This window comes from Esox lucius, chromosome 14, assembly GCF_011004845.1.
Source record: "Esox lucius isolate fEsoLuc1 chromosome 14, fEsoLuc1.pri, whole genome shotgun sequence".
Taxonomy (NCBI): domain Eukaryota; kingdom Metazoa; phylum Chordata; class Actinopteri; order Esociformes; family Esocidae; genus Esox; species Esox lucius.
This window is the reverse complement of record NC_047582.1, coordinates 17,727,355-17,753,974: the sequence shown is the minus strand read 5'-3', so window position 1 is coordinate 17,753,974 and position 26,620 is coordinate 17,727,355. Positions and strand designations below refer to the sequence as shown.

Sequence of the window (26,620 nt, the reverse complement as noted above, 5' to 3'; positions counted from 1 at the left end):
TAAGGGACGAGGAGTGGGGAAATCCTGGCTAGTAAAAACAAGGAAATCACCAGAGTGCTTTTATTCAGAGTCACAAAAGTACAGCGTCCACAGACATGAACACACACAGGCAGCAACACACACTCCTTGGTGAGGAGCTACATGTAAGGGCACGTTTCTCTTGCCCTATAAACCCATTCCAAACCACACTCTTCATCAAGCTCGCAGCCAGTGGCATTAGCATTTGGTCACATTAAAATGCCTTTCCAACATTCTCCTTTTTTAATTATCATTAAGGTTACCATCTGGAAAACCATGTAGATTGGGTTTGGAAGGTTTCAGCAGCCCCTATATAATATTTGAGTTGTTAACACAGGTTTTGGCCACAGGGATGAATGTTAGTCATGCTAAATGAGGTACATGTATGCGTCAGTGGTGCAAAGAGGACCAAGAATGCCATGACTGAGGGTTCATTCTGAATCCCTCTACGATCAGCTGGTGGGCCTGGCATTGGTGCACCCACCCACCCTGGTTCTGTGGTTGCGGCACCAGCCACTGCTTAGGTCTTGACACATGAGATCAGCCCAGTAGGTAAACCACACTATTGTTTTGCCCTCACCTCACTTGCCGGGCTGTGGCTAGAGCAAGGCTGCCTGTCAGTAGGCTGTTTAAGCCCCGTTATTAACTCAGCAGCCAATGAGAGAATGTGCACGGCAGTAAGGGTGGGGCCGAGGAGCCGTTTCTCCTCGATGACAGGACATTACCTCACGCGTCAGGCACTTACCAGCATTCCGGTAAATGATGGCGGTTTGAAACTTGCACAAAGCACAACTCACAAATGTCTCACAGATGCGTGCTTCTTCCGCCCCAGTGGAGCTCTCGTTTATGCTAACGTTCACAAAACAAAGCAGGGACGAAGTAGAAAGTAAATAAAAAGAAGCCAAGCAGCTGTTTACTGAATGTGTTTCGATGAAATCAATAAACACATTTGTATTCCATGATCAAATAGAAAAACATCCGCTCTACAAATGTGCTGCAATGTGTGTTGAACGCAGTGTGCTTGGGGAGGGGCAGGCTGGCATGGAGAAAGCAAGACTTAGTCAGCTAGGGTGGACAAGCAACACATGCAGTGTTCCTAAGTTGCTTTTTACATTGCCAAAATGTATTCTGTTGAAAAGCAACATTCTTTTTATTGCTTAATTATGTGTAATTCATAGTTATGAATACAAATATTTAAAGAAAAGAGTGCACATGCTACGATTTGCGGCAATTTGCGGTGTAAATTAACTTAAATTATTTTAACGCCACCTCAGAGTAACCTACAGAGTGTAAAAAGTATTCATTATACTTATGCTTCACACACCTGCCAATGTTACCCTATGGGTTAATTAAAAGTGTAACAGTATATCTTTATCCTATTACATAAGCAAAAATACTGTTTGCTTGCTCAGTACACTCTTAGGTAACACTTTATTTTGAGTGTAAATATGTTCAACATTTTGCATTCTATTCCATCCACATCAAAGTCAAATTCAGTGTTTCCATTCAAACTGAAACAACCATTTAAGAAAAGGTTGCGGTAAGTGTTAATGATGAAATTAGTGAAACAAAATGTTATTTATCTTTGTGTAGAACAATCGTAGTCAATCAAAGTATCAATAATCACTTTGTACATATTTGATGAATGAAATTCCTACACATTCGTTTTAATCATTTATTTCCCTGAATGCTCAGTCCAATTATGTGGTCACTAGGAAACAACAATAGGAGGGGTGTAATTTCCAGCCATTTTTCAAAATTAACCGATCAGTCAGGGGTAGACTGTCTGCTCTCTTCTTGCAGAATGAATTTACATTAATGCCAAGGTTTTCATACAGTAACTGTCGGAAAGTACTAGCACCCGCACATGCTTCTTAGGCTGCATTTAGACTGCTTCCGATTGGAACGTTAAAACTTTGGAACCTTACTCAGTTTAAAAAATGCTAGCAAAGTGAGCTTGGAGACTTATTGGCAATGTAGGCGTTGGATGAAAAGTTTATAAATTGTTCAATAACCTTAGGGTAAATGGGAAACCTCACTGGAGGTTGTTACCCGTACAGTATATTGTCAACGTTATTTGAAGTGATTAGCTTAGCAACCGCTATACAGCTTGACAACCTGGAAGCTATTGTTTGACGTTATGCCTGCGGGAGCATTATAAGTACCTCTATTAATTGACCAGCACATTTCCATTTCTTCTCCTTAATTTATCTGGATTATCCAAACTTTTTTGCAAATCCCTAATGTTGACCAACTGTTGGATGCTGACCAGTAACTTTTTTTGGGGGGGTATCCTAATAGAATGTATTCCATTCTGTCAAATAAATGTTGTTTCCACCAATCAAAAGTAATTTTTTGTTTACTAAGGTTATTTACCTACAAAATGGAGCATACGCTAGGAAAACTGACATTAGCTGTGATGGGTTTTCCAGAGCTCTCTGATGTGACAAGATGACCACAGTAGCCTGGATATTTCTCTGTTTTTCTATTCATAATGATGATAAGGATATAACAAATGAACTCACTATTTATAAAATGCTCTCACTACAAAACAAAAGATACTGCATGAGTGCAAAAACTGTTAATTCCCTGTAAATAATATTGATCAATTTATAAAATTATATGACATAGGTCATTGACATCAAGAATCATGACTTTTTGCAATTATTATATTTAAATTCTTAAAAAAATATTACCTTTGTGATGTTACCAATTATTAAATAAAATATGAAATGATTTATGTGTTGACACATGAATCGATTGAATGATTTTTGTTGCCATCAATTATATGCTGCCGTGAATGCTTTTGTTGGAAAAATATCATATGCTTGCAATTCAAGTAGAGTGTATACAAATGTATGTGTTCACACTTCATTTTCAGAGCTTGTAAAATATATCTTGCACTCACAGACCTAAATGTACAAGCTTGGAAAATAATTTTCAATCACAGACCTAAAAGTAAAAGCTTGTCAAATGTAAGTGTACATTTAAAGATCAGATATACAGCCACAGCCTTCAGTGTACAACCGTGAAACTCAATATACAACCACAAAAGTGCTTATACATGTGCGTAGACATTTGACATAATATTCCATATGTAGCTTGCCTCAATAATCAAATAAAATGTACCATGTCTGCCAACAAAAAAAACCTTGCTTGCACATTAAATGTTTCAAATGCAAGTAATGTAATGAAATGACAATACAGTTGTCACGCCCTGATTGGTTTTACCTGTCTCACTATTGTCTCCATATATATATATATGTGTATATATATATATATATAAATGTATATATATATATATATATATATATATATATATATATATATATATATATATATATATATATATATATACATACAAAATGGAACATATATATATCATATAAAGATATATATATATATATATATATATATATATATATATATATATATATATATATATATATATATCTTTTTTATCCTTGCTTTCTGTCTGAATTCCCCTTCTGTAGTAAGGCATTTCACAGTACAGGCAGACACATTACATGTCTGTTTGAACTGTATGCAAACATATCACACTGAATTTCTTAATATAAAAATGTTTCTTAAATAGAATGGAGAAGTTGTCAGTCTCTCCTCAAACTACCCTCTTCTGGGTTTAATGGAGAAAGAGAGGAAGTGTGAGATCACGCTGCAGCCAGGCAACTTATCGCCGGCTCTTGGGTGGTTGGGGGGACTGTCAGGGTTGAGGTTACGCTTGGGGCCTCTCCCTCTCTCGTACAACTAGTCTGACTGTGTGTTTAAAACAACAGTGTATGGTTAGGGGCCTCACTCTACTCCCAGACTGGCTGTGGCTAAGACTTCCCTTTGCGGAGGTGACCTAACTTCACCCACTGGCAGCCAATCTCTACCACAGCCATGGTGGAGGCAAATTAAGCAATTAAGTCCATCATTATTTCTCTGGCTCTTTGTTTTTTTTCTCTCTCTCCATCCTCTTCTCTATGTCTTTCATTTAGTGGGAAAGTAATAGTGTGAAATGTCTCAAACAGGCAGACTTTATGCTTTATTTCATGCTTTCCCCTTCCCTTAGCCTTTTTCTCTGTCTTGCACTCTTTTGCTGGTTCCCTCTCTTTCACCATATGATTGGCCTGACTTTCAGAGCCTTCAAATGGAGACTTCTCACATTGCCTTACGTCTAGTGTTTAGGGGCAAGCCATCCTGCATTTTGGGATCTGACTGGTCTTACAGGGTTTTCAAGATACTGCAAAGGGTCTGCCCAAATTTGAAAGCCAATAAAATAAAAGTTTTTTTAATGGATATTGCTAGCATTAACAGAACTGATTTTAGGCTCTGCCTTCTCTTCATACAGCAAGGAACTAGACTCTTTATTCTTGTATCATGTATATCATCTGAATATCATCTTTCAAGCTTTCCTTGTCCAATTGAAACTATAGCAAATGTGCAGAGACAATTTTTATTTACTTGTTTGTTATTATTGACACTGAGGTTGAAATAACACTTTGAGGTTTTTCATGATGATTCTCTTTTTAATAAGAGCTGCTTGAAAAAATGGCTGGAATTTTAACTTCAGTTTTATTGAACTGTGTGACCACACATTTTATATGATTTCATAAGATCCACCTACTCATTTTAGAGTTTTACAATATTTTCCAATATTGTAAAACTCTAAAATAACAGTGAATAAATCAAAACTGTGAAATAACTCATGGAATCATGGAATAACAAATCAAAATACATTTGCACTTACTTATTGAGTTCAGGTGTTTCAGCCACGTCCATTGCTCACTGGTGAATAAAATCCAGCATACAGTGCTGGACAAAATTAAGAGACCACTGCGAAATTATCAGTCTCTCTGGTTTTACTATTAGTAGGTATGTGGTTGAGTAAAATGTTCATTTTTGTTTCATTCTATGAACTACTGACAACACTACACACACATTTCAAATACAAATATTGTTATTTATAGTGTTTTGACCAGAAAACAACTTGTCAAAATAACCAAAAAAAGGTGCAATGTTTTCAGACCTCAAATAATACAAAGAAAAAATAAATGTAATCATTTTTCAACAACAAAATCTTAATGTTTTAACTTAGGAATAGTTCAGAAATCGATATTTGGTGGAATAATCCTGATTATTCACATTGCTGTTGGGTGACTTTATACCACTCCTGGCACAAAAATGTAAGTAGCTCGGCTTTGTTTGATGGCTTGTGACCATCCATCTTCTTCTTTATCAAATTCCATAGGTTTTCAATGGGGTTCAGGTCTGGAGATTGGGCTGGTCATGACAGGGTCATCCACACCTTGATTGACCTGGCTGTGTGGCATGGAGCATTGTCCTGCTGGAAAAAAACAATTCTCAGAGTTGGGGGACATTGTCAGAGCAGAAGGAAGCAGGTGTTCTTCCAGGGTAACCTTGTACTTGGCTTGATTCATGCGTCCTTCACAAAGACAAATCTGCCCTATTCCAGCCTTGCTGAAGCATTCGCAGATCATCACTGATCCTCCACCAAATTTCACAGTGGGTGCGAGACACAGTTGCTTGTAGGCCTCTCCAGGTCTCTGTCTAACCATTAGACAACAAGGTGTTGGGCAAAGCTGAACATTTTACGCATCAGAGAAGATTACCTTACTCCATTCTTCTATGGTCCAATCCTTATGGTCTTTTGCAAACTTCAGCCTGGCTCTTCTTTGATTCTCATTGATGAAGGGCCTTTTTCTAGCTTTGCTCAACTTCAGCCATGCCCCTAGGAGCCTGTTTCGAACCGTCCTCGCCGTGCAACTCACCCCAGCTGCTGTTTTCCATTCTTTTTGTAGGTCACTTGATGTCATCCTATGGTTGTTGAGTGACATCTGAATGAGTTGACGGTCATCTCAGTCAGTGGACAGTCGTTTTCTCCCTCTGCCAGTCTGTAGCTTTGTTGTCCCCCATGTCGGTTGCTTTAGCCGTCTTTGACATTTTCAGGATGGAAGCAACCTGACGCTCACTGTATCCCTATGCCAGTAAAGCCAGAATTGAACCCTTCTTTTCCTCACTCAAAGCTTTTCTTTTCAACTATTTTGTCATGCTGAATTGTTATTTTATTATTCAAATTACCTTTGAGTACTTGCAATGTTTTTGCCATACAGCTGGTCCTATTGCAAGAGGATAGTGATGACCACACCTGAACCAAATTAGATTTGGTTCAGGTAATCCCCTAATCATTAACTTATTAAGTCAAATGAAGTGTGCCTCTGTTGGAATTTAACAGACACTGGAATGGAATGGCTGCCATACATGTAGAGGTGCTGATTTAAGAAAGATTAGGAGTGGTCTCTTAATATTTTCCAGAGCTGTATAGCCATGAATTCTCCATTGACAAACATTGGCAGAACAGTGGATCGTACGGAAGAGTTCACTGACTTTAAACGTGGCACTGTCATAGGATGCAGCCTTTGCCACCATTCAGTTTATGAAATTTCTGCCCTACTAAATCTGCCCTGGTCAACTGTAAGTGATGTAATTTTGAAGTAGAAACATTTAGAAGCAACAACAGCCCAGCCATGTAGTAGTAGACCATGCTAACTCAGGGAGCGCGTCTGCTGAGTGCTGAAACGCAAAGCACAAAATGGGTTTCCATGGCCGAGCCGCTGTACGCAAGCCTCACAACACCATGCGCAATGCCAAACATCGTCTGGAGTGTTGAAAACAGGCTCAGTCCTAGGCATAAGTGACATAAGCAGCCTATTAGGGCCCCCGACTGGCAGGGGGCCCTGGACTGCTTGTAAACCTTGGACCACTAGGGAGAGGGGGCTTCCAATCAGTTTTTGCTTAGTTCCCCCCCAGAAGGCTAGGGCCGGCACTGTGTGCAGAGCATGCCGCCACTGTACTCTGGAGCAGTGGAAATGTGTCCTTTGGGATAATGAATCACACTTCTCTATCTAGCAGTCTGATGGACGAATAACTACCAGAATGCATAGTGCCTACTGTAAAGTTTGGTGGAGGAAGGATAATGGTCTGGAGCTGTGTTTCATGATTAAGGCTCCTTAGTTCCAGTGAAGGGTCATCTTAATGCTACAGGATACAAAGACATTTTAGACAATTGGGTACTTCCAACTTTGTGGCAACAGTTTGGGAAAGGCCGATTCCAGTGCCAACATGACCATAAAGACATGGTTCAACAAGGTTGGTGTGGAGGAACTTGAGTGGCCTGGACAGAGCCCTGACCTTAACCCCATTGAACACCTTTGGGATGAACTGGAACGGTGATTGTGAGCTTGGTCTTCTCATCCAACATCAGTGTCTGACCTCAGAAATGCTTTTTGGCTGAATGAGCACAAATTCCCACAGAGACACTCCAAAATCTTATAGAATGCCTTCCCAGAAGAGTCGCAGCTGTTGTATCTGCAAAAGTGGGGCCAATTCCAAATTAATGCCCATGGTTTTGGAATGGGATGTCCCACATGCTCATATAGGTGTGATGGTCGGGTGTCCACATACTTCTGGCTATATTGTGTATATTTTACATTCTTCAAAGTAGCCACCCTTTGCCTTGATGACAGTTTAGCACACTCTTGGCATTCTTTCAAACAGCTTCATGAAATATTCACCTGGAATACATTTCAGTAAACAGGTGTGCCTTGTTAAAAGTACATGTGTGGAATTTCCTTCCTTGTTAATGAGTTTGAGCCAATCAGTTTTTTGGACAAGGTGGGGCTGGTATACAGAAGACCATCATTACATCTGTACATTTGTAGTCTATATGTTGGCATGAACTGCATACTGCAGAGCTATTAATCAAGGTCCTTAAATCTAGGACAAGGAAACATAGACATAATCTTTGCTGTTGCTTCCCATTTCTCCCTTGGTATTCAGGCAGGAAGTACTGGTCACTCATGACCAGAAAATCCTGCCATCTGAATGTTTCTTTCCCGATGCTGTGGCCCTTGGCCTCATATAATATGACATTGGTCTGCTCGCTTCCTGTCTCCCTTAATCTCTTTCCCACCTTTAATCTTAACTGGTAATTTATAAACAACAGCGTGTCTGCAGACCTGGAGCTGGCTGTTGTCTGCCATCCCGCATCTTGTAAGCAGAAGGCTGATCTGAATTAAGGACCATTGTGGTATGGAGCAAAATACATCAGAGAGTTGAGAGCTCCGTACTCAATCAATCAATCAAATTCATTCATAAAGCCCTTTTTACATCAGCAGTTGTCACAAAGTGCTTTTACAAAACACCCAGCCTGAAAACACAAGGAGCAAGCAACACCTCACTTTTGCTACTGTGTTCTTCAGGAAACCAAAGCCTTTACGTTATTTGCTTGCATTTTTCAGACATAGGTTTTGAGGTGTGCAGAGACTGAAGGAATGTGTGTTATGCTAATTTTGGTTGAATTGATTTGGCTTCAGCTCTTGACAATCAGCACTGTCCGAGTGCACCATGCTTCTACTGTCAAATGACTGAGTATACTACAGCTAGTTACATGCCCCTAGCAAGCATCTGATAATTGTTTTGCTACATACCAACTCAGGCCATACATAATTTAGATAGCATGTTTGAATTATGTGACACAGTATCTAGAAATGTAAACTGTTAATTAATTTACTGTTTTGCAAAACAATGTCAATATAGGCTACATACTGTACAATATTTGGACTTTCCAGCAAATTAAGTAATGAACATGATAACTTGAGTTTCAGTGAATATGCTGCTTTATATCTATTTGTAATGCATAGACATCTTTACTAATCCAAAGGGTCTATGCTATTGTGCATGATCAGTGTGACGGATGCAGTTAAGTACTGTGCAATATATATAAACACTGTTTTGTTGTCATTAATTTGGATACTGTGGAATGGAGGTGGCATATTTGGACATTTTAAAAGTCTGCTGCAGCAACAGTCTGTCAAGATGAAATGTCATTTTCTGCAATGGTTTTATTGGGTAGGTACCAACTTGAAACGTCTTTCCATTCCTATAATCAAGGACAATTTAAATAGTAATGTTTGCTGATTATACTTTTTGTTATATATGGATTTTTTTCAGTTTTTGCTGGACCGCGTCAGCAGAGCCGGCCTAGAAGAGCGAATGTGTCTTACTGAGTGAGTGAGTGAGTGAGTGAGTGCCTGAATGACTACCCACCACTTGTTAAAAAGCGTAGTGGTTAGAGAAGCGGGGACTGGACCAGCAGGTTCTGCATTCGCCTCCTGTAACAGTCAAAGCGCGTTATGCCTGAGGTTGAGGACAGACAAAAACTTTGCTGGCTGCCACACTACGTAGCTACGTAATAGGAAGCCTAAAATACAGTTCTGGTTGATATTGGGATTTGTTCAGGATAGACAAACATTTGACACTACGTGAATTTCTCATCTTTTCACTTGACAAAAAAGTCACTTATCGTTAGTGATTGCCATTCGAGGCTTCATTCTGGTTCTTCTAGCCAGAAGATATTATGCTAGCAGAGCTAACTTTATTTTTCAAAACAAAAGCCATCATTGAAATACATAAGGTAAATATAGTTAATAATCTAGTCTGTAAGTTTTATGTTTAATGTCCGTTTCAAAGTTATTCTTGTCTGTTCTTTTTCATAGACTAGATTGTCTAGATTGGTCTGTGACTAGATTGGTCACAGATCAGAAACAGTCGCAATATAACCGTCAACTGTTTTATTTCAGGCATACTATAATGTATATACTAATGATTTTAGACAACGAAGTTTACGTCTATACGGAATAATTCATAATGCGTACTCCGCTTCGCCTGCGAGGGACCTATAGTTTACAAGTCCGCTTCTCTAACCACTATTTAACAAGGGGTAGTCAGTCAGTCAGTCAGTCAGTAAGAGACATTCACTCTTCTTGGACGGCTTCTTCAAAAAATTTGTTTTTAAGTGGACATACTTCTCTATAGCGCTATGTACAATGAACTCTGTAATTATTCAGACAGTGAAGCATTGTTTCTTATTTTGGCTGTAATGTTATTTTTTATTTGATAAAGTATAAATCATCATTTTATTGCTTCCACCATTTAGAAATGATAAAATAGTCCCCATCATCTCCAAATTAAGCAGTTGAAGTGCCTATAGAACTACATCACTCTTTGTAAAAGTTTCCTGCATTCAGTTGTTGTTTATTTTACCCTAAGTATCTACACATTTTGATTGGATTTAGGTTGAGGAACTGGCCTAGCCACTCAAGGATATTTACATTTTTATTCCACTCCACGGTAGCTTTGGCTGTGTTCTGCAGGTGGTTGTCAAGCGGAATGGTAAATTTATGTCCCAGTTTCTGCTTTCTTGCAGAGGGCAGCAAGTTTAACTCAATTTAATTCATTATTTTCGGGTTTAAAGTGGGGGACTTGGATACAGAGATATACCAGGACCTCCTCCTTAGATTTACTCCCATTTCCCGGTACAGAAACTGCTGAGAAATCTGTAAATTATAATAAATGATTTATATGAACAGCATGGTGAAACATTGAACTGTTGAATATATGCAAGTACTATGTCTGAATATGTCTTCCCTATCACCATCTCTGCACATCTATCTGAATTATCCGTAATCAACGCTCTGAGTTTATACTAGTCAAGTAATCACAATACATAATTAAAATACTGTGGTGACTTTGACAGAGCTTTGTGATGATTACATGTGACATACAGTGCAACTTTAGATCCATGTATATTCCTCCATTTAGAGTAATACGATCATGTCCAATTTATTTTTGCCAGTATTATGCTATTAAATGCCATTTCCGTTTTGAAACAAGAATACCTCGAAACATGGTCGTTTCTTGCAATTTTCTCGGGAGGCACAAAATGGTAGATTCTATGGAAAATATGAAACCCTCATTTCATCCAGTGTTTCCTGCAGAATGTACACCAGGCAATTTAGCTTTGATATGAAGTGCTCTTAGGCCTACTTGGCTAGAAAGTCCTAGCTACCATCACAAAAAAGTGTTGCTTAGGTCTTCAGTAACTTAACCAGCTGTTATTGAATGTTGCAAGTACTGTAGCATTACAAAATGAATGAGTACTGATTACAGCAACCAAGCTCATGTAGGTAGCTAGAGCTGCTAACAGTAGCTGACGTTACCCTATATTACAAATGATTTTGATGCTGAATTGGGAGGAGCAAGTTTAAAAACAGTTATAGTAGACCTTTATAGTAAGACTAGATACCCTTATTTTAAGCATGCACAGTAGCAGCGACAAAATGTGCACACTTAACAATTCCGAATAGAGCATTGAAAAATGAATTCCCTGTGCAAGATTATTTTTACCCCAAAATCTCCTTGGGTTGTTTCTTGTATATTTAGATAGTTTTGTTCACATCTTTGGTGTTTTTTGTTTGAGTTCAGTCATTTTTACTGTAGGCACAGACTACAGTTGTCAGAATCAAGCTAGTTCCCTTACCATGGTTACCCCATCAGAATGGCTATTCGTTTTGCAATCTACCTGCCACAGTGGATGGTGAACCAAAAGGTTAGTTTTTATCTAGCCATAAAATAAGGACCAGTTCTTAGGGTAAAAGTGTATTATTGCAAATACTACAATGCGCTGGGACCTCCTAGGGCAATTGGTTGTTCCGCTGCTAAAATAGAATCCTGTAGAAAACACTGCATTGGTACACAAACATTTTCCTTTCTGTTCCTTTCTGCCCAGTTGTCCAAATGAAGTGAAACATCGCCGTAATATAAACCTGCAATTACCATGCTCCACAGTAGGGATGGTGTTCTTTGGGGGTTGTGCTGTTGTCATACCCCCCCCCCCCCCATTAATAATCATGTTACTGTGTTCCAAGGGATATTCAAAGTTTTTCAAGATGTTGTGTACCTATCCTCTCCTCTGTGTTCTTTGCTCATTGGTGCTCATAGTTGTGTTTGCTTTAAATGTCACTACCCGACAGAGGCAACCTACAGAAATTGACATGTACAGTGGATATAAAATGCATACGCACCCCTGTTAAAATGCCAGGTTCTTGTGATGTAAAAGAAGGAGACAAAGAGAAATCATGTCAGAAATGTTTCCACCTTTAATGTGATCCATAACGTGAACAATCCAATTTTAAAACAAACTGAAACCTTTGAGGGGCAAAAATGTAAAATTAAAACTCACAATAACCTGGTTGCATAAGTGTGCACACCGTTGAACTAATACTTTGTTGAAGCACATTTTGATTTTATTACAGCACTCAGTCTTTCTGGGTAGGAGTCTATTAGCATGGCACATGCTTGACGTGGTAATATGTGCCCAGTCTTCTTTGCAAAAGCTCTCCAAATCTGTCAGATTGTGTGGACATCTCCTGTGCACAGTCCTCTTCAGATCACCCCACAGATGTTCAATTGGATTCAGGTCTGGGCTCTGGCTGGGCCATTCCAAAATGATAATCTTCTTCTGGTGAAGCCATGCTTTTGTGGATTTGGATGTGTGCTTTCGGTCGTTGTCGTTGTCTTGCTGAAAGGTGAACTTCCTCTTTATCTTCAGCTTTCTAATGGACGCCTGAAGGTTTTGTGCCAAAATTGAGTTGACTACAGAATGTGAGATGTATGTTGTAATTGTTTTATAGTCTGATAGAATGTTTAGCATTTGGTTGCATTTACTTTGCATGCAATAACAAATACATTGCAAACAGTATGTTATCATTATATAAAGTTAGATTTGGTAATATGTTTGGTAATATAAAGTTAGATTGTATTAATGATTCAACAAGGCATATGTAGCTGTGTTTGAAAAGTGATCTCATGAAAAATGTATGACTTTATGATAGTGAGTGTGTGTGTGTACATTAAGTGGGAGTGTCGGTGTGAATGATGAGGAATCTAAGTCTGTCCATGGAGAATGTGTGTGATTAAGTGTGTGCATAGTGAATGTCCATTGACTGAAGTTTGCAAAAAGTATCTAAGGTGTAGGTCAGTGTGCAGGGAGAATTGGTTAACTGTCTGATTGCCCTGGGGATACAAGTGTTTTTTTTATCTCTGTTCAGGTGTTGATACTTCGGAACTGTCTCTGTCTGCTAGCTGGTAGCAGTGCAAACAGTTAATGGCTCAGGGGGATGAAGTCATGGTGATCTTCGTGGTCTTTCTGTAAAGTTAATGTCTTGATGGGCAGATGGAGGTGATGTGGTTCCTGACCATGCTTTCGAAGCAGTTGTGTAAATCTTGTCCGGGAGTAAGGCTTTTGTCTAAGACTCAACTGGATTTCACTTCATATACTGCTATTATGTGAAGCCCCTGCCACACTCTCATCTCTGTGTTATTTAGCAGTGCTGCAGTACTCGAGTCCGGGGCTCAGACTTTTGATGACTTGTGACTCGATTTGGACTCGCTTTCTACTATTGGTGATTCAGACTTGTGTATTTGAATTTGGACTGAATTTAGCAAAATATAAGCAGAAGTCGATGCATGGCAGAGTGAAAAAAAGACTACAATCTGATTCAGTGTGGCCTCTGACAGACAACAGGCTACAAAACTGATGTGACAGATCTACTGAGAACATTATAAGTAAAGACATAATGTATATTGTAATGAATTATGAATAAATGAGAAATGGCTACTTACAAATACCATTACGGATAAGAGTTGAGGTTTATTTAGGGTTAAGTTTAGGCATGAAAGTACTGGTTTTAAGATAAATGTTAGGGTTGGTTATGGTTAGCCATCAGAGTACTGAGGTTAAGGTTAGGATGACAGTTAAGAGTATGGTTACAAAAACGCCATTCCCCAACAAAAAGTGTCTCATTTGGACTCATTTGGATTTGGACTTGCAAAAACAGAAAAATGGTTGTCTAAATGAAACAATTCCCCAACAAAAAAAAATGGTTGCCTCTTGATCGAACTTGCGACCATCTGACTGAAAGTCAGTTGCGGAAACACCCACCCACCCTCCCTGACCAGGTTCTTCCGGTGATGATGCATTGGTTTATTTAGTGTTATTACCAGCTGACATTAGGGAATCTTTTCAGGATTTAACTATTGGGTTTCAAGTGCTTTGAATTGTCTCTTGCAGTTCTGAGACCTTACTCTGGAACAGCCTTTGGTCAACATCTCATGGGGTAATGTTGTAGTCAAGCAATTTAGTAGATGGACATGGGCAGAGGGCTTTTTTTACTACCATAACAAAGTAAGTGCTAACAAAAGTGTCTAACTTTAGACTGAAGTGTGTTGTTTCTACTTTCTCTTTTCCGACATACCATCGAGTTGTGGTCTGCAACGATTTATTGTCCACCATTTGTTTTATTGGTTTATTTTTCCCTGTGTGTTGCTTATGTTAGAGATCTTACTTGGCTACTCGGCTGTGGTTCACTCAGTGATGCAAAGCCCTTGCTATGTGGTCCTCTGTGGGCTTTAGCTTTAAAGAAACATGATGAATAATACCACCATCAACAACAGAAATACATGAGTGGTTATGGACCAGTGGGTGTTGTAGCAAGCCAACTGGTCTTTGTCACCTCAGATCCCCACATCTTTCCATTTAAACTGTCACCTTTGCAGGTCCGGGGGACAGATAGATTGCCTCTAGGACATGCTTAAATTCCAAGGCCTGTTGGTTTAGTTCTGGGTTGATGTGTCTGATTACAGGTGTCTGATTTCACTGGCATCAGGGGAATGGGGGAAACTGGCTGTCCTTGGGCCTGTATCAGTGCTCTCTCTCCCCTTTATTGCTATCTCAAACATGGTTCACCAGCTTTTACTGATCACAGATAACCCCTTTCCACTGTAATGAGAGACAACAAACCACACAAACAGCCTCCCCTCTGTGCCTGTCATAGAGAATAAACTTAAGACCTATTCACGTTAGAGTTTCAGGATGAAATTTCTATTTAATTAACATGGATCAAATTTTCTAATTACATTTTCCTGCAGAACGTAACACACTGACAGAGGCTGTCTATGGGCGCTACACATGCACACTAGGCACATTTTCAAAAACATGATCAACCAATGGATATCAGCATTCTTCTCTGCATTCTCTTTTGCCATGATCAGATTTGTTTACATTATACTTAAAGGGGTATTATCGCCATAGCTCAACTACTTTTACTAAAGTACCACTTACTAATGTTGGCAATGATAAATTTGGATCATAAAAACACAAGGTTTCCTCAACAATCTAGAATGAGCAAATTTATATTTTGCAGTAGAATCTACTTCCTCTGTGTTTGTTTGTTTGTAAAATACCACAAGTTCCAGAATTCATAGCAAACGTAAATACTGCCTCCCTAAGCAAATGGCAAATGGAAACAACCGTAATTATTAGAAGGCAAACATTTTTAAACATTATATATATTTATATTGATTATGCCAATGTGGTGTTCTGTGCCTGTCTGTAGTAATTAGAAGGCAATGTAGAAATATGCTCTTTTGTGCTTTTTTTGCGTGGTGCCACTACCAGTAATGCACACATAAGTAACTACAGGAGATCTCACTGGTAGACGCCTCCTTCACGTATATCTTGCTTACAAAACATACCGACAAACAGTACCACTAACACATTTTTACAGTATATTACAGTTTACATTGATGATTTGCTTTTAACAAGCTTATTCCGTAGCTTTGCGGTTAATTGGCAAATACGGTAACATATGTAAACTCACGTTTACCAGACAAATTGCCAAGAATTCACTCAACTCACCATTAAAGGTGGTCCTCCTATGAAGGAGGCTGATGTTGTTGCCATAACAACAAAATAACCATGTTTAAAAAGAGTAGGCATTGATCTGTAGATTAACAGCAATGCCTATATACATATATCAATTATGCTTTTCCGTAGGCACAGTTTTCAATAAGAAAGTCTCAAATCAATTGGTGTTAATACTAGACATATCTAATAATACTATGCTGTACCTTCACGTTGTATTCTGCTGTACAGTCAGCAAAGACACAAACAATAACAGTCATTTACCACTAGGAATAGATAAGAATTCATGCTTCTCAAATCTCAAATACATCTGGCTGTTCTATGAAGGACTCCACCTTTTGTCGTACTAAATTATCAGACATTAGATTGAATGACAGCAAAGTATTCAAAATATTAAACATGTCTCACCTCATTAAATGGTGACAGTAACTAGCCATATGTAAAAAGAGAGTAGGCCTAGGTTATAAATTTTTCAATGAATTACCAGCCACATACTTAGACCATGAGTTATGCTTTTAATCTAGTTATCTTATTAATAATCTACACAAATAACTAATTATCTAGACAAAATTATGAATATTTGTTTGGCATGTTGCATGGCACAAATCAGTCAATCAATTGTTGAGGCACAAATCAATAGAATTAACATATTTCTCTGCCGCATTGATCTTGTTAAACTGGTCTAGTCCAAATGTGATTATTTAATACATTCCTCAATGCATTTCACCAGGCACGAAAAAAAACTAAAACAAAATATCCTGCTTTGTGCGATTGTACAGTAGCCTATTCTGGTTTAAACAGGTTTAATATATTTATGTAAGATCAATTAAAAAAATTAATTCTTAAAAATCATGACGATTAGCCATTGTGATTCTTATTTTAAAGTTAGTTAGTTAACAATATCCAGTTAACTGCAGATTTAAAGAACCTGCCGAGTGGAGAGGAAGGCGAGGGACTATGGCAGAGCAGGAAGTTATGGCTTTAGAGTTGTAGCCTTTTAGAGAGAGGACAAATCTTGACACCTTGTAGATTTATCAATAAATCTGCTCACAGTAAATCTGATGGCCCCATCAAGCAAGGACAACCACGACTACATATAAAATTGACTTCTACTGCAATAGGTACAACATGGAGTCTTAGCAAGATAACACAAAACACGATTCCATAAAGTTTTAAGATCTTGCTTGCCATTGAAACCACACAGTGATGTAATAGTATGTGCTTTTTAGATGCAGAAAAAAATCTACCACATAAGGTGGTGTTGTGATTGGGTGAAGTGATTGGATTGGATGTGTGGATTATTGGATGTGTGGATTTAAGATAAATACTGTTCTAAATGTTACATTAATGCAGTGCAAAAAGAAAATGTAATTCAGTATTCATGTATTCGAAAAAATACAATATCAAATAATAAAAAATATCACATAATAAGGTTATTCTTTAAAATAAAAAAAAGATTTTAAAAAGTCATGCCCCTATTAAGCCATGCCTCCACTCCTGAGTTCATCCAAGAAATACTGAACTAACCCAAAGTACAAATATGAACCATCCAGGGGTTCTTTGAGAATCTCTAGAATTCCTAGTGTCGCCACAAATTTTAAGACTATAGATTAGAAAGTATGGAGCTCTCAGACTGAAGCATGGGAGTGTTTGGGCATTATGGTTTGACATCTGGCTCTCCGATTCTGAGTCTGAAAAACTTTAAAGAGAGGATTGCAAGAGTGATGGACAGAAAGATAAAAAAGAGTGATGGAGTGTGAGAGATTTATAAAGAGAGCACAAGACAGGATCAAACGCACCCCTCTCCCCAGACTGCCTTTTTTATGCTGCTTTTTCTTGCTTAGCATGTTACACTGCCCCGCCATGTGTGCCACATCAACACAGCTTTGTTTTCCCTAGCAACTTGCACACATTATTACACAACTGCAGTGCTGATCCCATTGGCAGGGCTTTGAATACATCTCTACCTTCACAGCAACAAAAGTGATGTTATATTTAGTGACATTATAATGACCTTCTAGCATTGTCATTATTGCAAAATATCACTGACAATCTTCTCCGTCTCCCTCTCTCACCAGACGTGCCAGTCCAAGGTTTTCGACTTGTCTGATGGGGTGTCCCAGTATGCCTGGTTCCCCTGTAGAGAGGCCCTGCAGTCCTACTGGTACCCCAAGTACTGGCTTAGGGTAAGTCACAAACCAAGGGCTAGATGTTCCCGAAATGGTTGGGCAGAAAGCAAATACTAACCTATTAGTAATTGTGTACTTGGTTCTGTTAGCACTAAATGCAATTGTTCACTTTTCATTCAGGCCAATTTCTCACACCCCATGGTGGCTGCAGCTGTAATCATCCACCTAGCTGCAGATGGTACAGGCTACATCGACCAGACCCAGTGCAACATAACCGTTCAACTGGTGGACACTAAGGATATCTTTCACAGCTTAGGTCCGTAACTGCAACCTATGGGTTTATAGATGTGTGGAAATATCTTATTTCACTGGAAAACATACTAAAGTGGAATCTAATGAGTTATCCCTGCAAACCAGGAACTTTCCCAGAAAGTTTTAAGTTGAGGTTGTATCCCTAAAATTAGTATGATCATTTGATTTATTATTTATTGTTTTTTACATATATCTTCGGAAATGTCTCCAAACTTTCACAAAAATGTGGTTCACTTTCAATGTAACATTATTTTCTGTGTGAAGTAAACATAACATGCCAGTATTTGTTTTAGAACAAACTGCCAGAACACAATGCAAACACAATATATTGTACATTTGAGTAAGAATATTTAGGAATGATTGACTAATGTGTAATAGAAATGTTATAATATACACACAGTGCCATCAGAAAAGCATTCAGACACCATCACTTTCTCTACATTTTGTTGTTATAGACTTAATTTTGAATAGATTTTTACTAAAATAGCCATCAATCTACAAACAATATCACATAATGACAATGCAAAAACAATTTATTCAAAATGAAATCTGAAATATCACATGTACATATGTATTCAGACCATTTGCCACTCCACATTTAGATCAGATTAATCCTCTGTCCTTTAATCATCATTGAGATGTCTCAAGAAACTTGAATGAACTCCACCTGTGGCTAATTCAATTGATTAGACATGAATTAGAAAGGCATATAACATTTTGTATAAGGTCACATGTCAGAGCCATAACCAAGCCATTAAGTCCAAGGAACTCTCCATACACCTCAGAAGAGGTAAAGATCTGTAGAAAGTAATAAAAATAAAAAATAAAAAAAGTTCCCAGGAGCATAGCGGGCATATGTGAAAAAAAAAGAAGTGTAGTAACACCAAGACGATTGCTAGAGCTGGCCGTCTGTCCAAACTAAGTAACCTGGCAAGGTGACCAAGAACACAATGGCCACTCTAACAGAGTTTCAGTTTCACTGCTGAGATGGGAGAACCTGCCAGAAAGACAACCATTTCTGCAGCACTCCATTAATCCATTAAAGTGTCCAGACAGAAGCCATTCCTAAGTAAAAGGCATATGACAGGCTGCCTCAGGGAAAAATATTCTCTGGTCTAACTATGAGGTCTGCATACCAAGTGCCATGTCTGGCAAAAATAAGATACTACTCATCAATTGGCTAATACCATCCTAACGGTGAAGCATGGTGGTGGTAGCATCCTGCTACGCAAATACTTCTCTGCAGCAAAGACTGGGAGACTGGTCAGGATTGAGGGAAAGATGAACAAAGTCAAGTCTTTGAATGTCCTGGATTAATGAAAGCTCGGACATCTGTCAAATATCTGTGGAGAGACCTGAAGATTGCCGTTCACCGCACTCCCCATATAATCTGACAAAGCTTGAGAGGATCTACAAGGAAAAATGGAAGAAACTGCTCAAATCCAACTGTGCAAATTTGGTAAAAGGCATACCCAAAAATACTAGAAGCTGGGATTTCTGCCAAAAGCACTACTACTACTGAATAGGTGTTTTGAATACATTAGATATATATTTTTTAAATAAATTAGCAATAATGTGAGAGATTTAGACAAATGTGGTTTTGTATTGTCATCATGGAGTATTTTATTTCGATTTTTTTCGTTAGTTAATTACAAATTAAGTGTACAAATCAGCAACATGTGGAGAAGGTGAAGGCAATTTATATATCTATTACACTTTACCAAATGCTCTAATCCAAAACTGTGTTTGGTAGTGAGTGCATGTTCATACTGTTTTGTTCTGGCCAGCACAACCCTTGTGTTTCAAGCACTATAGTCTACCAGCTGACCTACACTGGACACCTACGTGTTATAATCATCAGCAGGACTCAGTTTTTGTGCTCTGGAAACATGACTCCTAATGTCCCTACACCGACCCTAAAACCTAATTAAACATTCTGGGAACCTTCACAGAAAATACAGTAAAAAAAAAGCTAAAAGTTTTCACAACACCAGTTGAATGTTTTCAACTTTGTATAATCATAAGCACAACTGGGTAGTTTTTGTATTATGAGAACATTTGCCATAACCTCACAAATGTTGTTGGAACCAATTCTTGTTTTCTGGAATTTCTCTCAATCCTACATCCATCTTTTTTCACTCCTTCCTCTGTCTCTCTCCTTCCCTTCCTCCCTCCTTGTAGGCGATTGGCGTCTGAGCTGCAGAAACAACCCCTTGGTGATCCCAGTGAGCCATGACCTGAGCATGGCTTTCTACCACACCAAAACCATCCTGGTCGAGTTCCGCTCCCACCTGGTGGCCATTTCTGGTGTGGGTCTGCGCTCCTTCCAGTTTTTTGACCCCATCACCATCAGTGGGTGCCAGAGTAATGAGATCTACAACCCCATGGGTCAGAGGTGAGAATCGGGTAGAGAGAATAGCGGGAAACATAGAATCCTTTGTACGCAAACGTTCACTGTCATGTAGACATAATTGTGTAGGGGTGAGGCAAATGTGAGCAGGTGCATGACTGTGACTGTGTACACAAATTTGCATGCACATGTGCGTATGCAAGTGAAGAATGGCCATTTTGAACTTTTCTTCTTTACCAAACTTGATAAGCTTCTTGAATATAGATTATTTAAATAAAAATCTACTCTCTACAGGAAGTAGATCCCACACAGACAGGTTACCCTCCAAAGAATTGACTTTGGCTCTGTTACAAACATCGTACTTGTTGTCATTTAGCTTACTACTGTGGGTGGTAAAATTTATTACCTCCCACAGTGAAGTATTAATGCTCAAAGTTATTTATTGAGCCACAAGCAAACATCTCAGCCTCAACATGCAATCCATATTGGTGCCAAAACATTGGTCTTTTGCTCTGTTGTTTTTCCTTGTTTTATACAGTATATATTGTGAAATGTACATTTTGGGTTGTAATTTACCCAGAAAATGTAATGTACTAAACATAGCACCACTTATCTTGCCCGGCTGCCAGCAAAAACAACCCCACTGCTCTGCCAGCCTAAATGCTATCACTATACGTGTACATTACACATGAAAAACATAATTAGGCCAACTGTAAGACGACTGTCACATGCAGCATTCTGAAATGTTAAAGAATAAGCAGCCTGTTCACTCTGACATAATAACCCACTAGGTAAATCTTTAAAATATATATATAAAAAAAAACATTACGCTAAGTGTTCCAAACTGACACATTATTTCATTGCATACATGACATGTTTCTCGGAACACAGTTACTTTCACCAGATTATGAACATATGAGACATAACTTATTTTGTTGTAAGTTCATTTTGTAAAGGGTGAAGCTAATAAAGCATCTTTTTTTTTGATAACATCTGGTGCAGAGTGCCACTGCTGTACACTAGCCTTCAACCAAAGCTACTGTAGCTAGCTAAACCATGAGAAAACAATTGCATTTCACTTTGAGTATTATAATGCAAACAGTAGATTCATTTTTGATCAATATTTAATACACTGCTTTATCTTAATGCATGGTTATTTTTCTTTAATGTGTTTTTAAAGAAATAAAAATAAATTATTATGACTTGTTTTCAGCAATTATTTTGGCCTCAGTAAATAGAGGTGAATGAACTATGTACAAATACATCACACAGATTTATTCAACTTTATTCAATTTTAACTAAACATTTAAGTCATTTTTATGAACAGATTTTTATTTTGTTAACTTGATTTTTATGTTTTTTATTTATTTTGTAAGGAGCCTCAGGGGAGTAGTTAAATATCAGCAGGCTGCTCAACAGCCAAGGGTGGCCAACCCCTGACCTGGACAATGGCGGAGCTAGCTAGCTACCTAGATTTATCTGCCCAGAAACTACCAAAGTACAGTCCTAGTTGGATCTTTATTCTTTAGACCTGGTTTTCTCGAAAGACAAAAGATTATGTTTTATGTTTGTGCCTGCCACTTAATATAACTTACTTGGTGTTCCAGATGAGTATCAGCGGAGTGGCCTACCCTTGATTTAGACCCTTTCCTTGCTAACACAAACTCACTGCTCCAAAAAATTAAGGGAACGCAATCATCACAGTATAACACCAAGTCAATTAAACTTAGATATTAAACAGCAATATCAATCTGTCCAGTTAGGAAGCATATGCAATTTTGAATCAGTGTCACCTGTTTTGGTGCAAATGAAAGTGACAACAGATGCACTGGAGAGGCAACAGCAAGACAACCCCCCAAAATGTAGGTGGTGGCCACAGACAATTGCTCTCTCCTTTTCCTTCCTGAATGATTCTTCTGTAGTTTTGCATAGTACGATTTGCTAGTGTCCTTGTCACTACTGGTAGCATGAGGCGGTACCTGCAGCCCGTTCAGGTTGCATCGGCAGTCCAGCCCCTCCAGGATGGCACATCCTTATGTGCCGTCGCAAGAAGATTTGCCGTGTCTCCCAGTACAGTCTCAAGAGCACGGAGATACCAGAAAATGGGGCATTACATGTGGAAAGCTGGACAGGGCCGTAGAAGGGCATCAACCCAGCAGCAGGACCAGTATCTTCTCCTTTGTGTGAGGAGGAACAGGAGGAGCACTGCCAGAGCCCTACAAAATGACCTCCAGTGGGCAACTGGTGTGCTTATTCCTAACCAAACTGTCAGAAACAGACCCCATGTGGGTGGCATGAGGGCCGTTGTCCTCTAGTGGAACTTGTGCTCACAGCCCAGCACCGTGCAGGTCGATTGGCATTTGCCACAGAACACCAGAATTGGCAGGTCCGCCATTGGCGCCCTGTTCTCTTCACAGATGAGAGCAGGTTCTCACACTGAGCACGTGACAGACATGAAAGAGTCTGGAGACACCGTGGTGAATGTTATCCTGGCTGTAACATCACCCAGCATGACCGGTTTGGCGCTGGGTGAGTGATGGTCTGGGGAGGGACAGACCTCAATGTGCTAGCCAACCGTATCCTGACTACTGTTAGGTACTGGGATCCTCAGACCCATGGTCAGACCTTACACTGGTGCAGTGGGCCCTGGGTTTTTCCTGGTGCAGGACAATGCCCGGCCTCATGTGGCCAGAGTGTATAGGCAGTTCCTGGATGACGAAGGCATTGATGCCATTGACTGTTCCTCTCGTTCCCCTGACCGGAATCCAATTGAGAATTTCTGGGACGTTATGTATTGGTGCATTCGACCCCACCATGTAGCGCCACAGACTGTCCAGGATCTCACTAATGCTTTGATCCAGGTCTGGGAGGAGATCCCCATGGACACCATCCGCCATTTCATCAGGAGCATGCCCAGACGTTGTCGGGAGTGCATACAGGCACATGGGGGCCATACACACTATGCGTTGTTATTAGTTGCCATAATGAAATGCACACAAGTTGGAACAGCCTGTGATTTTAAATGTTTACTTAAATGTATTCTTGTCCACACATACACAGGTATTTTTTAAAACAGGGTTTTTTCTCCTTTCTCCATTCTTAAAAAAAATCCTGTCCATACAAGCACTGTTGAAAAAAAGAAATCTCAGTCCACATGAAAACGCAAAAACACGCTGTAAAGCGTGGTCAAAGAGAATGCCAAACCCAACAGGCGACGATATTACCCTAAACTTAAAGCCATGTTCACCAATCAGAAGCTTTAAAAAGTTATTACCGCTTCCGGTAAGCTAACAAAAATGGCGCAAGTGTTGGATGTAACAGTGACCTCCATAGCACATTCTAACGCCTCTGTTCCTCAATAAAGTGGGACAGTAACTTTACATTTATGTGTAAATGTAGAAAGTCCTGTTAGCAAAATTAAAACCAGCACTATTTTGGCTCTGTCCGCCATTGCACAAAATCGCCTCATGTAAACAAAGGAGATAACGATGTACACTCTGACGTTACAAGCCAAAATCAAAATGTTCCCTGTCTACACATAAAACACTGAAAACATAGTTTCGGAATATCTTCACCTTAGAAGGAGTTTTTCAAAAGGTCAATTTTCAGTGACTTTAAATGCAGTTGCTTGTGGACAAAAGGCCAAAATGCATAGAAAACACCAGTTTAAAAAAAATACCTGTGTATGTATGGCCTGAAATTAGCCCTCAATGGCTTGGTGATTTTGGTTTCCATTGACCGTTGTGCAGTAAAAGAATTATCTTTAATTTCATTCATTTTGATCCGATGTGTGATTTAAGGGTTCCCTTAATTTTTTTTTGCAGTGTAATGTATTATTTGAATAGAATTAAGACAATTAAATTGTATCAAGTGTCCTTAGGCCTCAAGGCCATTTGGTTGACTTTGGGAATCCTTTAATAGAGAAGCAAGTATATGGTTGTGGCTAAACATACATCAGGAAAGCTAATGTTTACAGGCCCCTACCTCAACCCAATTCTAACCACATTTCAGCCTTAACAACAAAGTACAATACCTTGAAAAGCTTAGGTGTGACACAGTGTTAGATCAAATTATAATCCAAGGGCTAAGAAGGGCTAATATGTGTTTTATACAGTAGCCTGACATAGCAGTTGTTATATCTTATATCAAGAGAACAATGTAAGATGGAAGAACAATGGGACCAGCAACCTTCTATTTAGATTTACATGGGCTACATATACAGGCTTACAATTTTTGTGTTAAGTTATATACTGAAATGTAAGGGTTGTGACAACTTGCAATTACAGTATTTAATTCCAAGTCAAACAATGTCCATAGTTTACAATACAACACAGTGTGTTTTTAACATAATGCACTGCTTTTTAAACAGAAAAGTGTGCATTCATTTTCTAAACTTGAGCACATTCTAAAATGTTAGTTTATGGCGATTAAATACAGAAGATTATGAGATTAATCAGGATTGATTATTTTAGTCTTTTAACAGCACTACTCTTTATATATTTTAGTGTTCCTGTAATATGTCAACACCACCCAGCTCCCCTGTGTACAGATCAAAAAGGGGTATACAACGTATTCACCATTTTCCCATGTTTTTCTCAACTTCTTTCCTCCTACCTTTAATTTTCCTCTCTGTTTGCTCTCATCCTTCCATTCGTCCTCCGTCTCTCCAGCCAAACAAGTAATTTCCCGTAATCCCCCTCCCCACACCTCAAGGGAAAATGAAGAAAACCTATGCAAAGTCCCTTATTCCCTAAATTGTTAACAATATGAGCTATTAATGTGGCCAGATTTTATTTTTCCACTCTTTTTTTGCTTTTCTATTAGATTATTGAAGGGGTACTTGTAGATTATTGGACTGTGAGAGTGGATGCTATGGAGTCCTTTTCAACATGTTTCTTTGTCTCCAGTGAAGCTTCAGGTTTTAAGTGTCGCTGGAAGGGAAATAGTGACCGATATTGTTCATTTGTAACATTATTTTATATAGAAATGTATTCTAATTATATATAATATTCCTAGAAGAGGCAGTTGTGTCCACACATAGAACTTAAAGGGGCACTGTACCTTGGGGGGATATTAGATGGTGTGAGGGATTGGGATTGTATTCGTTTCAAATGCCGATAAAGCCTATACCTCAACTGTTTGTTACAGCGCGCTCATTCAGAACGGTGTAATTTCTTAACTCACACATTTTTTTAAAAACAAACGCCACAGCTCAAAAGGCAGATGCTAATTAGCCTACTGTTCTATTGTTCATTTGTTGCTGGAACATTAACTAAGTAAGAAATTTCACATTTCTTTTTGTCCGGTTAGTCAGCACACACCAACTGTTAGCTAGCTGGTAAACTAACACATTACTCAACACAACACAATGGCTTGTCATCAAGAATGATATATCTTTGGAAGTGATCTTACAGTACATGGTGACATTATACCTTACATGTTTCAGCCACAATATCGTGATTAATTAAAATCTCACTGTCGTGGTGAAACTCATTCAAATACGGATTGGAGAATGTACTAATTGCATTTGGACAGTATTATCAGGACCAAGACAGCATACAAGCTCCATACCGAACAAGTTATCATATTATAGCCAAGTTGAACTTAGGTTGTTCAGTGCGTTTCATATAGGAAGAAATAAGGGAGTTTACATATAATCCCTATTCATTTAATATCATAGTCTATGATATGCTGGCCTACTGGCCTTAAGATTTTTTAAATTAGCTCAACCAGTCATGAGGTTTGCATATGAATGCCTATCACTTTATGAGATGCTGCTGTTGGCTACCTGCAACTGTTGCACCACTTACAATATTCCACCATCAAGATAACGTATCACAGTGAAATTAATCAGTTTGTTAAGATAGTGTAATGATATTCAATACAGGTAGCCTTGTGGCTTCTGTGCCTTGGCTTCGATATTCCGCCTTGGCATCATTTTAGTGTTCTTTACCAACCATAATGCAATTTTGAGATATAGCCTTTATGTTTTCAATTATATTTGCTGATTGTCTTGCAATAATGTTGAGCCATGCAATTTCCTGTCTTTTTCATAGTCTTTTTAATAGTTTTTTATGCAATTGTATTTCTGTATATTCCAGCTCCCATTCATGGTTTTGCAACAATCTGTTTGTGTCATGCTTGCTGTCTTTTGCACTTGTGATTTGTTTAGGCAAAACTAATATG

General features: G+C 38.7%; 1 protein-coding gene across 1 annotated transcript in view; it reads left to right on the top strand.

Annotated features, from left to right (window-relative positions):
• Positions 1 to 26,620, top strand: part of pappaa (pregnancy-associated plasma protein A, pappalysin 1a) — a 174,742-nt gene that overhangs the window by 105,224 nt on the left and 42,898 nt on the right. The window contains exons 11-13 of the mRNA XM_010877932.4: positions 17,722 to 17,829; positions 17,953 to 18,088; positions 20,266 to 20,479. Of these exons, the coding sequence (XP_010876234.3) occupies positions 17,722 to 17,829; positions 17,953 to 18,088; positions 20,266 to 20,479 (458 nt within the window). The remainder of the gene's footprint in view (positions 1 to 17,721; positions 17,830 to 17,952; positions 18,089 to 20,265; positions 20,480 to 26,620) is intronic.